The sequence below is a fragment of the Homarus americanus genome, unplaced genomic scaffold (genome assembly GCF_018991925.1).
Source record: "Homarus americanus isolate GMGI-L3 unplaced genomic scaffold, GMGI_Hamer_2.0 scaffold51216, whole genome shotgun sequence".
Lineage (NCBI taxonomy): Eukaryota > Metazoa > Arthropoda > Malacostraca > Decapoda > Nephropidae > Homarus > Homarus americanus.
In genome coordinates this window covers 84630-100301 of record NW_024721271.1, presented here as the reverse complement: position 1 = coordinate 100301, position 15672 = coordinate 84630, and the positions used below count along the sequence as shown (strand labels likewise).

Genomic DNA, 15672 nt, shown 5'->3' with positions numbered 1-15672 from the left:
ACCTCTAAGAACCTCCAAGGATATAATAATGTGAAAGTTGGAGGGTGGAGGGTGAGTGGTGTGAACCTTACACTCAAGATGGCGATCATGAGTGAGTGAGTGTGTGTGTGTGTGTGTGTGTGTGTATGTGTGTGTGTGTGTGTGTGTGTGTGTACTCATTAATCCTCAAGGCACTCATTAATCCCCACTCAAGGCACTCACAATCACTCCCACTCAAGGCACTCAAGATCCCTCACCTGCTGGGCACCTGTTAATCCCTCACCAAGGCACCCACACTTCTACCAAGGCACCACATCCCCACCAAAGCACTCATTAATCCCCCCACCAAGGCACCCATTAATCCCCCCAGCCAAGGCACCATTAACTCACTCAAGGCACCCATTAACTCCTCACTCAAGGCTCTCTATTAATCCCCACTCAAAACACTCATTAATCCCCACCCAAGGCACCCATTAATCCCCACTCAAGGCACTCCATTAATCCCCACTCACAAGTACCCACATCCCCACTTACACCCATTAATCCCCACTCAAGGCACTCATTAATCCCCACTCAAAGCACTCAATAATCCCCACTCAAGGCACTCATTAATCCCCACTCAAGGCACTCATGAAACCCCACCCAAGGCACTCATGAAACCCCACCCAAGGCACTCATTAATCCCCACTCAAGGCACTCATTAATCCCCACTCAAAGCACTCAATAATCCCCACTCAAGGCACTCATTAATCCCCACTCAAGGCACTCATTAATCCCCACTCAAGGCACTCATTAATCCCCACTCAAGGCACTCATTAATCCCCACTCAAGGCACTCATTAATCCCCACTCAAGGCACTCATAAAGGAAGATAATCCCCCAATATAATAACCTTAATTACTAAGGGGATTAATGTACAAAAAACAAAAAAACAAAAAAAAAATATTACAAAAACACAAGAGAGAATTTTGTCAAGGAAAAATATTCAGCAAACATATAATGATAATGGCGTGCCACAGCACTTAAGAGCGCCACTAACTTCTTCACAAACACATTATAATGGCGCTGATAAAACCGTGAGGGGTGAGACCATTGATGATGATGATGATGATGATGATGATGATGACAGTAATAATAATAATAATAATAATAATAATAATAATAATAATAATAATAATAATAATAATAACAATATTCTAACACAACCACAATGCACCAGCTGACTTACAACTTGTCATAACACATAACTGAGGTTTAGGTTTAGGTTAGGTTTGGTTTAGGTTTAGGTTAGGTTTGGTTTAGGTTAGGTTAGGTTTGGTTTAGGTTAGGTTTACTTTAGGTTAAGTTTAGTTTAGGTTTGGTTTAGGTTAGGTTTAGGTTACGTTTGGTTTAAGTTAGGTTTACTTTAGGTTAAGTTTAGTTTAGGTTTGGTTTAGGTTAGGTTTAGTTTAGGTTAGGTTTAGGTTTTGGTTTAGGTTAGGTTTACTTTAGGTTAAGTTTAGTTTAGGGTTTGGTTTAGGTTAGGTTTAGGTTAGGATAAGTATGATCGTATAGCTGTTTAGACATAAATTATGACAGCGGTTGACAAGTGACCGTGACACCTGACAGCAAGTGTTATATTTCACCCTCACTTTAACAGGGAGTGACATGACAGCGTATAGGGTATGACAGCAGGTGACACTTCAACACAGTGTTTGACATGAACTAACGCATAAACACAGATGTCATGAGCAAATGATATCTTAACGTTGATAGCAGATGATAACCCCCACAAAAGCTCTGACAGTAAATGATACCATGGCAGCTTGATATAGGACGTGGCAGCTTGATATAGGACGTGGCAGCTTGATATAGGACGTGGCAGCTTGATATAGGACGTGGCAGCTTGATATAGGACGTGGCAGCTTGATATAGGACGTGGCAGCTTAATATAGGACGTGGCAGCTTGATATAGGACGTGGCAGCTTGATATAGGACATGGCAGCTTGATATAGGACGTGGCAGCTTGATATAGGACGTGGCAGCTTGATATAGGACGTGGCAGCTTGATATAGGACGTGGCAGCTTGATATCTTGATAAGGGGGATAACAGACTAGCTAAGGCCCTGACAGCGAAGGGTTTAAGGGCTGATCAGTTCTTGACGGACTCCACTGGATATCTTGCCGGGGCGTTGGACAAGAGTTAATATCATCACTAATTACTATACCTGTAGTTGATATCTTAGCATAGATTTTTTAACAGTAAATGGTATAAAAAATAGACGTTGACAGTAGTTCTTAATAGTTTGGTAGCCTTTGACAGCAGGTTTAAAGTAGATGAAATTTTTGACAGATTCATGATAGCCTGTGATGCCTGATACACATTTTACCATCAAATATCATGAAAGAGGTTTTGATAATATTAATTTAACATTGATTTTGATACCAGGTGAAACTAAACATAATTTTAACAGATAATATTTAACATTTGATATAATTTAAATTTTTTTTATTACATCTTTATTTACACTAATTATTAACCTATTAAACTTACAAAAATTAACATCTAACTATATAAAACAAAGTTAATCTAGAGTTGGTATCTGCGTTAATGTGACACAGACGACATGCTAAAAGACACAGAAAATATATAAAGAATTAATTGATATTTAACTATAATGAGACAGACCGCGTTCAGTGCTGGGGTTAGGTTAGGTCAGGTTAATAATAACAACACACCTGTAATTAGTTAGTCTAGCCGTAATTAGTCAACATTCACCTCATTTACATACCTGAGCTGATAACTTATTTACAAATCTTATATTAATTCATTTTCAAGAACAAGATAAACACACTAACCTAACCTAACCAAACTATTGTATTAGACTTTAATGGTTACGTCGAGGTTAACTTACTGTAGGTAATTGGACTGTTTCGTTTGTCATGTGTTTAATTATAAGATCACTTGATGTTATATTCGCCTTGATGTGTGTGTGTGTGTGTGTGTGTGTGTGTGTGTGTGTGTGTGTGTGTGTGTGTGTGTGTGGAGTGATAAAGTGTTTGGTTGGTTGATAGACAAACACACAGGGACTTTAGTTGGTATATATAAGAGATATATTTCGTTGGTATATCACGAATGTCTTATCTGCTCAAGTGTCTCATGTTCAAGTGTTTAGTAAATGTTGATATTTTATACGGAATGTTGAATGAGTTAATTTTTTATGTTGAAGGAGAATTAGTCTTTATATTTCTCTAATCATTGTGTTACGTGAATGAGTTATATCATAGTGTGTTACTTTTATTCAAGTGTTACTTTTTACATACGTTTTGTTTTTTAGATACTAGTGTTATTTAATGTCACTTTCGGGTACTCTTGAGTATATACCTGGTTGATATATGAGGTGATCAAGGTGTCAGTACATTAATTAATTTAGTCACCTGGCGAAGCTTATGGCAGCTGGTATTCTGTTTAAAGAGGTATTGGCTAATGATCCGTGAGAACATACTGCTGTTTCCCGTTATGCAGGAGAGGAAGCCAACATCACCACATATACACTGCTGCCTCTTGTGACCCCCACCCCCCCCATACTAGCATCTCCGAGCATCCCTCTGGCCAGATTGTGACCAAGAGCATTACCACTGTTACTCAGGCTCAGCTGGCGTCGTAGGAGTGACCAGCTGGGTTAGCATGATGACCAAGGTGGCAGTAGCGACAGGTGGTAGAGCAACTCACCAAATGTCATCATAAAGTCTCCATAAGGACTGTCTGGTGGGGTAGCCATGGCGGAGGTGGTGGTGTGATGGTCGGCGGTGCTGACGGAGGCGCGGGGGAAGGTGAGGCCCCGATGGTTGTTGGGTTGTGGGCGTGGAGAGGGAGGGGAGGAGAGAGAGAGAGCTGTTAGCACTAGTGGCCACCACACATCCGGGGAACACGCGAGCGAGCACCACACACACACAGCACACGCCTGCCAGCAGCACACTGCCCGTCTCCCGCGCCGCCTCCCTGCCCCGCTAACTCTCTCTCTTTCTCTCTCTCTCTCTCTCCTCGCGCCTCCCCTGTCAACCGCATCTCCTCCCACCAGCACCTTCTCTCCGTCCTCCAACACATTTCGCCCTCCTATTCTCAACAGGCACCTACTGCCATCTTCTTGGTGTCAACGCGCATCTCCTCTCTCTCTCATGTGCCACCAATATCCATCTTCACCATCATCACAACCCTCAACACATCTTTATCTGTCTCCACCGCCCCATCACCTAACTCAACAAAACGCTTCCAGCACGCATACCACCACACCACCACCACCACCACCATCACCACCACCATCACCATCTCTGTTTCTACTTCCACCACACCACCACCACCACCACTATAACCACCACCATAACACACCACCATCACACCACCTTCTCTGTTTCACCACCCTGCCACCACCACCACACCCACCACCACCCACCACCACCACTATAACCACCTACAGCACCACCATCCCACCCCTCTGTTCTCACTACCGCCACCGCCCCACCACCACCACCACCACCACCACACCCTGTACACCACCACCTTCCTCACTGTCTACCACCTTCCCTCACTACCATCACCACCACCACCACCACCACCACACACCACCACCCCACCCCTACCCACACCACCATCTCTGGCTACCACCACTACATCATTTTACTCTCCCACTACTGTAATGTTATTCCATGTAAGTCTTGAGGATCACTTGAAGATTCGCCCCTCAGCTTATTTTACCTGGGGGGGGGGGGTATTAAGTTAGGTATCAAGACATCGTACTCAAGGGGTTAAAACATCGTCCTCAGGGATTAAAACATCGTCCTCAGGGTTTAAAACATCGTCCTCAGGGGTTAAAACATCGTACTCAGGGGTTAAAACATCGTCCTCAGGGTTTAAAACATCGTACTCAGGGGTTAAAACATCGTACTCAGGGGTTAAAACATCGTACTCAGGGGTTAAAACATCGTACTCAGGGGTTAAAACATCGTACTCAGGGGTTAAAACATCGTACTCAGGGGTGAAGACATCGTACTCAAGGAAGTGAGTCTCAACACATTCCACCAAATTCCACTAAATTAGATAAATAAATCCATATAATAAATCACTCCAAATTTTAGTACTAACTAGAGTCCATCTCACTAACTACGTCATCAAACTAGAGTCCATCTCACCAACTACGTCAACAAACTAGAGTCCATCTCACTAACTATGTCATCAAACTAGAGTCCATCTCACTAACTACGTCATCAAACTAGAGTCCATCTCACTAACTACGTCAACAAACTAGAGTCCATCTCGCTAACTACGTCAACAAATAGTTCTAAAGTGGTGGAATTTAAGTCTTCATAATTAATTCACTAATGACCTAAATTTGTTTATTAGTTAATGTTTTTAATTAGTTATGTTCTTTTCCCATTAACTAACCACAAGGAGTAACATCGGAATTACTGAGTATATATATGCCACTACATGAACCTGACCTCATGAATTGACCTGACGTGACCTGACCTAATCCAAACGTGACTGTCCCTCGAGGTACCCACACTGCCAGCCGTCCCGTGACAATATTACAAATAGTTACGATGGATTGTTGTCGATATTGGACGAATTGTCAATAAAACCAATACAAACAAACACGAGCTAGTGATATGTTTAATCCACCATCATGGCCGGGTGATCATGGTAGAGGGGGATTAACTTGGTTTGGGGGGGGGGGGATTGATCAGTTTTTATAGATCAGTGTCTTGTGTGATCACCTTAAGCCCTCACTAACCCTCAGGTAAAGCTAATCCTTCAGTATTTGTCGTCGATAAGTTTCAGGTGTTCTCGATTATATAATTTTTTCATATGGTGTGATTCCCTCAATGGCACTGTACCACTATTGCGCGGTGAAATTCCTCATTCCCTAGAGCCACTGCCTACCAGACCTCATTTATACCCCGGACTGGCACTCTGAGTAACTCCCTCCCTCAGTGTTTCTCCTACGTCATATAACACCATCAGTTTACATCATCTGGCATCATATTTCATCGGTCACTGGCAAGGGGACTCCTCGGTGCAGAGAGTTGACAACGGCACTTGTCTGGTCTCTCCCTGCGGTTTCTATTTGTTAAAAAAATATATCCACCTTACCAACAGATGACCTTGTAGACACAGGTCACATCACACTGCCGGTGTTAATGACTGTAGCAGGTACAGACGCACCTGAGGCTCTTAACTGGGACCCAAACCCACCTGGCGAGCGACGCGATCCATCACAACATATTGACTTTGGCAACAGGTTTGGATAACTCGCGGCACGGTTTCATATCCCACTCAAACCCCCAGATTACTGACGTTACTGAGACACACATTGATGAGAACAGTGAGTGAGACAGAGGCATAAGGAGTACAGTACACCCAAGAGCTGTACACCTGAACGTAACTCTTGCCACTTGTAGTAAACAACAACAATAAAGTCGAGAGATGTTGGTGCAGTATTTACAAGTCATCATGGTCAGCAAACAATGGCCCATCACACACACTGGAGGGGAGGAGGAAATGCATTCTGGCCGCCGGAACTTGCTCGCAACCCGTGAAATTTTACCCACATTTCCTGCAGAAGACTTGGTCGAGGGAGCGACTTATGATAAAACCATTGGTGTTTATTTACTTCTGCTGCTTCTTACTCTTCCTCCTTCTAAGACGAGAACCTGATTTTACTCCTTATGTCTTCAAAATCTACTTTGTTAATTTAGTCACTAGTAAGAATTGTTTTCTCAGCAATAAGGACATAAACACACACGAATACCTGAAACTGCTGTATTGGTCTTGGAGTTTATGTTCATTGGTGGCTATAACCTATTGACGAAAACTGTAGGATTTTTTCTCATTCAAAGTAAACTAAAAAAAAATTCAAGACAACGCTGAAGAGAGTGAAACAATGGCGGTGATGGAGACGACAGGATCCTACACACTGATCGCTTCTTTACCGTAAAATTTGCATCTTTCCTCGACTCGGATAACTTTACTATCATCACAACCTTTATAACTCACAACACTGATTAACAACATGAACACAACTTACCTTTACGAGCGGATGGGTAGGGGAAGGGGGGTGTCCACTGGCCTTCCTTGTGTCCTTATTGCTCTGATAATTCCGACACCTGGAAACATTATTACCAGTATTTCCCAGTATCCTATAAAACACACACACACACACACACACACACACACACACACACACACACCTATAGATTGTGTCGTCAGTGAAATAATAAAATCACTGTCAACCTCCGTGCCACCATTACTGTCACTGTCATTGTCATTGTTCGCTGACATGGACGTCTTGTTAGGCTCTTTTTGTTGACGTCATCACCACACACAGTATGTAAACAATATATACTGAACACATGTCACCCTATGGCCGTGGTGAGTGACGCGCTGTGACCAGGAGTTACTGTCACTCGGTCATGAGGAACAACACGTCATGAGTTACACACACACACACACACACACACACACACACACACACACATCTGTAAACATTCCCAGATACAAACAAACAATAACACTCACATAAATAAAAAAAACCAGATAAATAATAACACATAAATGTATAAATGAATAAAAATGTTTACAAGTCATTTTGTTCCCCTGCAGTTAACACCTGGCTCACCTGTCTCCTGTTATTTACTTTATATCTCATTTATTCTTCTCTTATCTCATAATTTATCAACATATATATACTAAGCTGTGGTCAGAAGAACACTGGTGGCTTCCTGTTGACCCCTTGTGACCTCTCGTGACCCCTTGTGGCCATGGTGGGCAGGCGCAGGTCAAGGGGTGGGGGGATGGGGGACTTTTTGCATATATAGGCCTACGATACTCCAGCATTTTGTCTATTGTACTGCACCACCACCTTCCTAGTCTCTATACTAGCGGTCATCTTCAAACCTGGCTCTTAAATCTTAAAGGCTCTTACGTTGAATTTTCCTCACAAGTGGAGATATAAAAACAAAGGGGAGGGAGAGGGGGAAGGGTGGGAAGGACGAAGGGTAGGAGGAGGGATAGATGAAAGAGAGAGGTATAGGAGGGATGGGAGGGAGAGTGGTGAGGGAGGGATGGGAGGGAGAGTGGTGAGGGAGGGATGGGAGGGAGAGTGGTGAGGGAGGGATAGATGAAGGAAAGAGGTAGGAAGGATGGGAGGGAGAGTAGTCAGGGAGAAAAGGAGGGAGAGAGATAATATATGCCCCCTCCCTCCCTGGAAACTATTAACTAGCCACCATTTAGAAGACAATAATGATGACGTGGTTGATCATTAATGAGTCGTCACCACCCCGTAGACCACACCCGGACGGACGCCTGTGGTAAGGAGAGGTCCTTCATTATTGCTAAGATTCTTGAGTCTTGGTGATGTTTCGTTGGCTTTCTCCTTCCTTGTTCTCTTTCCTCCTCCTTCTTCCTCTTCGTACTCGTCTTCCTATACTCTTCTTCCTCCTTCCCCCCTATCTTACCCTCTGTGCCGTCCCCCCCCCTCCCTCCCTCTCTGAGTACTCTGGTATAATCACCGCCCACTGTGCCGCCCACTGCGCCGCCCACTACACGCCCCTACAGGCAGGTGTGGGGGATGAGAATAAGTGAGGAGGAGGGTGGGAAGTAAGGGAGGGAGGAGAGAGGTGGGGAGGGGAAGAGATGAGGGAGGTGGAGGGTGGGGAGGAGTGAGGGGAGGAGAGTAAAGGGAGTAGGGAGGGGGAGGAGAGGCCAGCATAGGCACAAAGAACCTTGACCCAAATTTTTACAGGCTTTTATTTTGTTGTTGATGATTTCAGTGTCAAATTACAGTGCACACACACACACACACACACACACACACACACACACACACACACACATGGTGGTATACACGCCTACCTCTCACTGTGTCCTGGGTTTACCTCTTGGCTCAGGTCTGAAGTGAGAAGGGTGTTATCCGCTGTGACACTGCCAACAATTGCAGTTTTCTCCAGGTAGCTTAGGTAGTTTGCCTTCTTCCTGTAACAACACAATACAATTAGGATCGTAATAGGTCAACTAAATAAATGGCTAGTAAGCTGATATTATGTATTTCCTGTAACCACCAAACTGTACCTGATATTTCAAACACATTTATATCCTTCAGATCCTGTAAGACAAAGATAACATTTATAAACACATAAGAAAAATTACTGAGAGAAATAACACATGAATATTAATGTATCTGACTTCTGGATTCATAATGACGTCACAGCAATGGTTAAAAAAAATCCGAATACCTACCAACTTTTTCCCTCCCATTACCGGAAACAAATTATTCTTAAGACATTATTAAAAAAATAAATAAATAAAATTAATAATCGCTAGCAATATACTCTACCCTATGACGTAACCCTTAATCTTAACTAGTAATTAGAGGCTATTAATACCTGGTCGTTAATTAAGAGTTACCTGGACGAGGAACGGTGAAGGAGATATTGGACTGTGTTTATAATGAGAGGAAAAGGCATAGATCATAGTGTTAATATCCCATTAGTGTCAAGGTGTGTTAGCGTGTCTATACCACCTGCCCGCGACACCCCCCCCCCCTCTCCTCCCTGATACTGTACAAGGTTGGGTTATTATTATTATTATTATTATTATTATTATTATTATTATTTTATTATTATTATTATTATTATTATTATTATTTTTATTATTATTATTTATTATTATTATTATTATTATTATTATTATTATTATTTTTTATTATTATTATTATTATTATTATTATTATTATTATTTTATATTATTATTATTATTATTATTTTATTATTATTATTATTATTATTATTATTATTATTATTATTATTATTATTATTATTATTATTATTATTATTATTTTTTTTTATTATTATTATATTATTATTATTATTATTTTATTATTATTATTATTATTATTATTATTATTATTATTATTATTTTATTATTATTATTATTATTATTATTATTATTATTATTATTATTATTTTATTATTATTATTATTATTATTATTATTATTATTATTATTATTATTATTATTATTATTTTATTATTATTATTGGCGTAGCAAATTTTATGAGGTAAGGGCTGTTTGATATATGCCACAGTATATGTATGTATGTATGTATGTATGTATGTATGTATGTATGTATGTATGTATGTACAGGTATGTATGAATAACACAAACGTCACGTCCTGGGCCACAACAACCCCTCACTGTGTCCTAACTGGGATAAAAATGAACACACTATTAGATCCTAACCGCTAGATGTTTCCTCGACTTTAGTTGTTTACTTTTGACCGTCTAGTTTAACTTTTGCTGAAAACTAACTAAAAAATAGAAAGTTAAAATGTTGGGGAGTATCTTGCTATCGGCTACACGACCGATAAATACAGTCCGATTAAGCAGCTTGAAATCGGTATTGTAATCGGGTGTCAATAATTATCTTTAAGCCAGTGTTTTCCGGGACTGTGATGACCTACCTGAGTGTGATGTGATTGGGTTTATTGTGGTGAGGGAGGGAAGGGAGGAGAGGAAGAGGGGGGGAAGGAGGAAGAGGGAAGGGAGGGGGAAGGGAGGGGAGGAAGAGGGTGAGTAAGTGAATCTATGGAAATTAATGTATAGGTCTGTGCAGTGTATGAGTGTATGGATAAATGAGTGAATAAATGAATACAGTAAGTAGTAAGTAAAATGTGAACGTGTGTGTGTTGATGTGTGTTCATCAAGACATACCTGGGTGACATATTTGTGATGCTTGGTGTAAGTAATGATCTCTCTGTCTCACACACACATAGAACAGTTAATATACAAAATGTCCAATGAGAGAGAGAGAGAGAGAGAGAGAGAGAGAGAGAGAGAGAGAGAGAGAGAGAGAGAGATTTAATTGTTGTGACGTCACCAAAGTTTTAAATATATAGGGAAAATATCAAGATTTTTCGGTTTCTCAATATTAGACTCACTTAATTACTTATATAATTACTTGTTTTTGTTTTCTACTTAATACATATATAAGTAGTATGGATTAAGAGGTCAAAGCCGATTTTACAAAATAAACTTCTTTCAAAACACTAAAATAAACTTCTTTCAAAATAAACCTAATAATAATAATAAAAATATATTCTACAACTTCACATTAAATAAATATTAAAAAATACAATTAATAAAGAAAATCTAAAAAAAAAAAAAAAATCCGAAAAATAAACTACTTCTGACGACTCCAACAAGACTACAGTAGTTGTATTTTGAGGAGGAAAAAAATCCACGGGAAAATATTCTTGGGGAGAAAATAATTATGAAAAAGGAAACAAGGTGAAGAAAAATAAGAAGTTCCCTAAACTAGTTCAAGCTTTTTCTCCCAACACATATCTTCTTCTCTCCTCTCCTCTTCCTCCCCCTCCCCCTCCTCCTCTTCCTTACTCTTCTCCTCCTCCTCTCCTTTCTCTCCTCCTGCTCTTCCTCCCTCTCTCCTCCTCTTCCTCCTCCTCCCCTCCCCCTTCGTGTGAGCTGACTGTCCACGTCTATCACAACTGACCAGACATCCTCTCTCATCTTCCTGGGTGAGGAGGAGGAGGAGGAGGAAGAGAAGGAGTGGGAAGAGGAGATGAAATGCGGAAAGAAGGAGGAGGGGGAGGAGAAAAAAGGAAGGAGGAAGAGGGGGAGGAGACGGAGGGAAAATGAGGAGGGGAGAGAGAGAGAGAGAGGAGGAGGGGATAAGGAGAGGAGAAGGAGAGGAAGAGAAGAAGGAGAGGAACAGAAAGAAGAGAAGACGGAGTGGGTGAGAAAAGGGGAACGAGGAGAAAAATAAGGAGTACGCCTAGGAAAGTATAAAGTACGCCTAGGAAAGTATAAAGTACGCCTAGGAAAGTATAAAGTACGCCTAGGAAAGCATAAAGTACACCTAGGAAAGTATAAAGACTGACTTGGAGGCTGGACAAAAGGATGAAATGAACTGTGTTGAGAAGGGAAGGAATTCTCGTCGGGAGTGGAGGTTAAGATGAGATGTTTGGAGAATGTGGGGGTGAAGGGGGAGGGTAGGGGTAGGAGGAGGGAGGGGAGGTGGGGGTAGGAGAAGGAGGAAGGGGTAGGAGGAGAGAAGACACTTGCCACTGTGGATTTTGAGAGGATGAGAGAGAGAGAGAGAGAGAGAGAGAGAGTCAATAATACGCCAACACAATTGTTTCTTCTAGTACTACAAAGTCAATCTTAATTCATAACTAAACACACACACACAAAACAAACAATACCTCCTACATGTGGCAAAATCCACAATGGGGGAGTCCAACTTTCAGAGGGAGGAAGCCTCAGCCGCCCAACAACTACAACTCAACACTAACAAACAAAGATAATAGCCCTCCCTGCCCCCTCCTCTGGTCCCCTACCTTCTTAGGTCCCTCCTCCTTCTCCTTAACTGGCAAACTTGGAGGGAACTTTAATCTGAGACAATAGTTCCCGGAAGAAGAAAATGGAACCGCGGATACGGCAAGACCATCACAGTATCTCGCTTCCCTTGATCGTTCCTTTACAAACTTAAGGCATTAAAAGTTGAAGTCGTGGATGAGAGGAAATCCCACTCTGCCACAGTCGTCTTGAGGTCTCTGTTCTGAGGGTGAAGCTACGAGCCGACACACCATTGAAAAAAAAAACAACAGCGAAAAATTAGGCCTCAAGGTGATATATAGGTGTAAAGATACGATCAGTTTTGTGGCTGGAGGTTTGGGACTAGTGTGAGGAAGGTGTTGCTGTTGGCATTGACGAACGAGCTAATGAAGTGACAGATGCATCAGGAGATAATATGACAGTACTAACACACGGAGTTAAATATTTTGTTCTACATCACACCGGAGGAAGTTCAGGTAGTTGGGGTGGGATGGGAGGGAGGGATGGGGGGTTAGGGATGGGGGGATAGGGAGGGAAGGGATGGTAATAAAGAGTAACAGCTGAGAACCACAAAAATACGTCGCGAGCTATAATAAATCAGCTGATCAACGTAAACAAACACCAGACATAACTTCAAGTACAATTGGTTAGTTCAGGATAAAGCCTTTAACGAGAGAGTCAACACCTTGTAGGAAACTAAACACAGGAATAATTGACAAACACTAAAGGGTGGATAGCTGACGATATTCTTCCATAAGACTCAACAATTAATAAATACAAAAAATATGAACCGCCACACTAAGACACCTAAAGATACTGTAACAATCAAGACCAACAAACACTGGCGGGGAACTGATAAAATTCTCCACTTGCGTCATGTTTACCCTGGCGGCGGGTCAGAGAACTGTGATGGATTACCGACAGGCCGGGAAGATCAAGGAGCTATACAGGGAACGAGAAGGTTAGGTTCAGTGTTACCAGTGCCCCCCCCCCCCTTCCCTGTGTTAACTCGTCCATAGTGTGTCGCAGTCAATAGTTCTGTCGTGGTTTTTGGTAACAACTGATGAAGATGGACGAGAAAGAGAAATAATGCTTTATGTCTGTTGCTGGTATTTGTCTCCTAATGCTGAAGAATCCTCATTAGAATTAGGTTAGGTATTTACCCTAGAGTTCAAGGAAGTATTACCTCCAGAGTATAAGGAGGTAATTACCCCAGAGTTTAGGGAGGTATTAACCCAGAGTTTCGGGAGGCATTAACCCAGAGATCTAAAAAGAAAGTAATCTAGTTGCACATACAGTAATCCAAGAGGGGGAGGAGGAGCGAAAGTGTGTGTGTGTGGGGAAGTGTTGTGAGTGCTTGGGAAGAAATACAGGCAAAATAAATTTTTTTTATTTTTCAAACCAGCGTCCTCAGAGATTTCTAAACACATTTCTAATTCAAAGCAAATCAATACTTAAGAAATAAGGCCACCGATTGGTTAAACAAAACTATGACCATTACACTATAGAACAATTCATTGTCTTAGCTGTTTCCATGGACATAAATTTCGCGCATGACAGTTGAAGTATTGTTATCCAAGCAGACTTTTAATTTTACTTTAGTTATCCTGATAAGCTATGACGTTTTCTTTGTCGTAAAAGACTAAGAAAACGAAGAAATTTCGTGGATAACGTGTGTAAATACTTTACCCGTCAATTGAAAAAAAAGAAAGAGAGAGAGGTGAACTAAGACTGTAAAACTCTCCTTTCGTTATATACACAAACTCACAATCTCACTTTCTCTTTAACGCAAACTATTCACCACTGGCACTCCCCAGCATACTTTTCCAGGTAGCTTCTATTTTACTTCCATCTTTTTATTTTCGATTCCTTTCTTATATTTTCTCGTTTTCTATTTATTTTTTGTTTAGGATCATCTACTTTTGCATTCTCCGTCCATCGCTCTTCCTTTCCTTTTTTCAGTTCACGAGTATAGTATTTACAGAAGTTACTCATAAACTTTAGCGTTTTCTCAACTTTGTATTTGAAAAAAACGACATATTTTACCTGGATAACTAAAGTAAAATTTAAAGTCTGCTTAAATAACAAAACTTCTTACGTCATGCGCGAAATTTATGTCCAGGAAAGCAGCTAAGGCAATGAAGTGTTCTATAAAGAAAGGTCACAGTTTTGCTAAGCCAATCGGTGACTTTATTTCTTAAATATTTATTTGGTTTGAATTATGCTTAATGTGTTTAGAAATCTTTGTGGACGCTGGTTTGAAAAATAGAAATAAATTGTTTTGTCTGTTTTTCCCCCAAGCACTCACAACATCTCCTCCCCCACACACAACACCCCCACACACTACATCCCTCCCCCACACACAACACCCCCACACACAACACCCCCACACACAACACCCCCACACACACAATCTTCTATGAATAAAACACACACACACATATTCTTAAATGTTCACTCCTTCAGTATCTGTTAAAATGAAAATAATTTCAGTTTAAATTACAATATTCTTACAGTACCAAGTTGAGTTTGCTGTGTACTGTACAATCATAAGCAGTTTGAAGAATCACACACAAACAGATATAACTGCTGTTGTCTTTATATAATTACAGGTTATATACGTATAAGGTAAACAACAACAACAACAGCGTCGACTATAACAATAACCAGTCCACAAATAATCACAACCTATGCCACAAGTTGTAAGTAATTAACAACATTCACTAATACAACCGTGATTTTTTAAAGGCAGTGTGATTTAGTAAACAACACAACATCCCCCCTCCCTCCCCCCCCCGCCAACATCTCCCTCCCTCCCCCCGCCCCATCTCCTTGTCCACATCCCCTCCCTCCCTCTCTCCTTGCCCGCCTTCTTCTCTTCTATTCTTTTCCGTCAACCCTCCTACCCTAAGTCCTACCGTGCCCCTGCCCTGCCACCCCTCCCCTCATCCCCCTCCCTTACCCCTCCTTTACCTCCCTCTTCACCCCCCCTCCACAGAGTCAATGAGGCGGAGCCACAAATCAGAAAAAATAAACATCGATTTTGTACGAGCAGACCCACAACCCCGCGTGGGAACCTCCGACCTTCTGGCCCAGTCACGCTCTCCTCCTACACCTCCTCCTCCTCCTTCTTCCTTTACTTTATTAATTCTTCTTCTTTTTCTTCTTGTTCTCCTATATTCCCCCCCTAAGTCTCTTTCCTCCTCTTCTCCTCTACCTCCTCCTCCTTTATTCTTGTTGTTGTTGTTCTTTTCTTATATGTCTCCAAATCTCTTTCCTCTTCTTCTTCTCCTCCCCCTCCTCC

General features: G+C 41.4%; 1 protein-coding gene across 1 annotated transcript in view; it reads right to left on the bottom strand.

Annotated features, from left to right (window-relative positions):
* The window catches only part of LOC121861658 (calsenilin-like), a 219361-nt gene extending 215425 nt beyond the window's left edge, over positions 1-3936 (bottom strand). The window contains exon 1 of the mRNA XM_042359552.1: positions 3691-3936. Within this exon, the coding sequence (XP_042215486.1) occupies positions 3691-3739 (49 nt within the window). The 5' untranslated portion in view covers positions 3740-3936. The remainder of the gene's footprint in view (positions 1-3690) is intronic.
* Positions 3937-15672: the final 11736 nt, after the last annotated feature.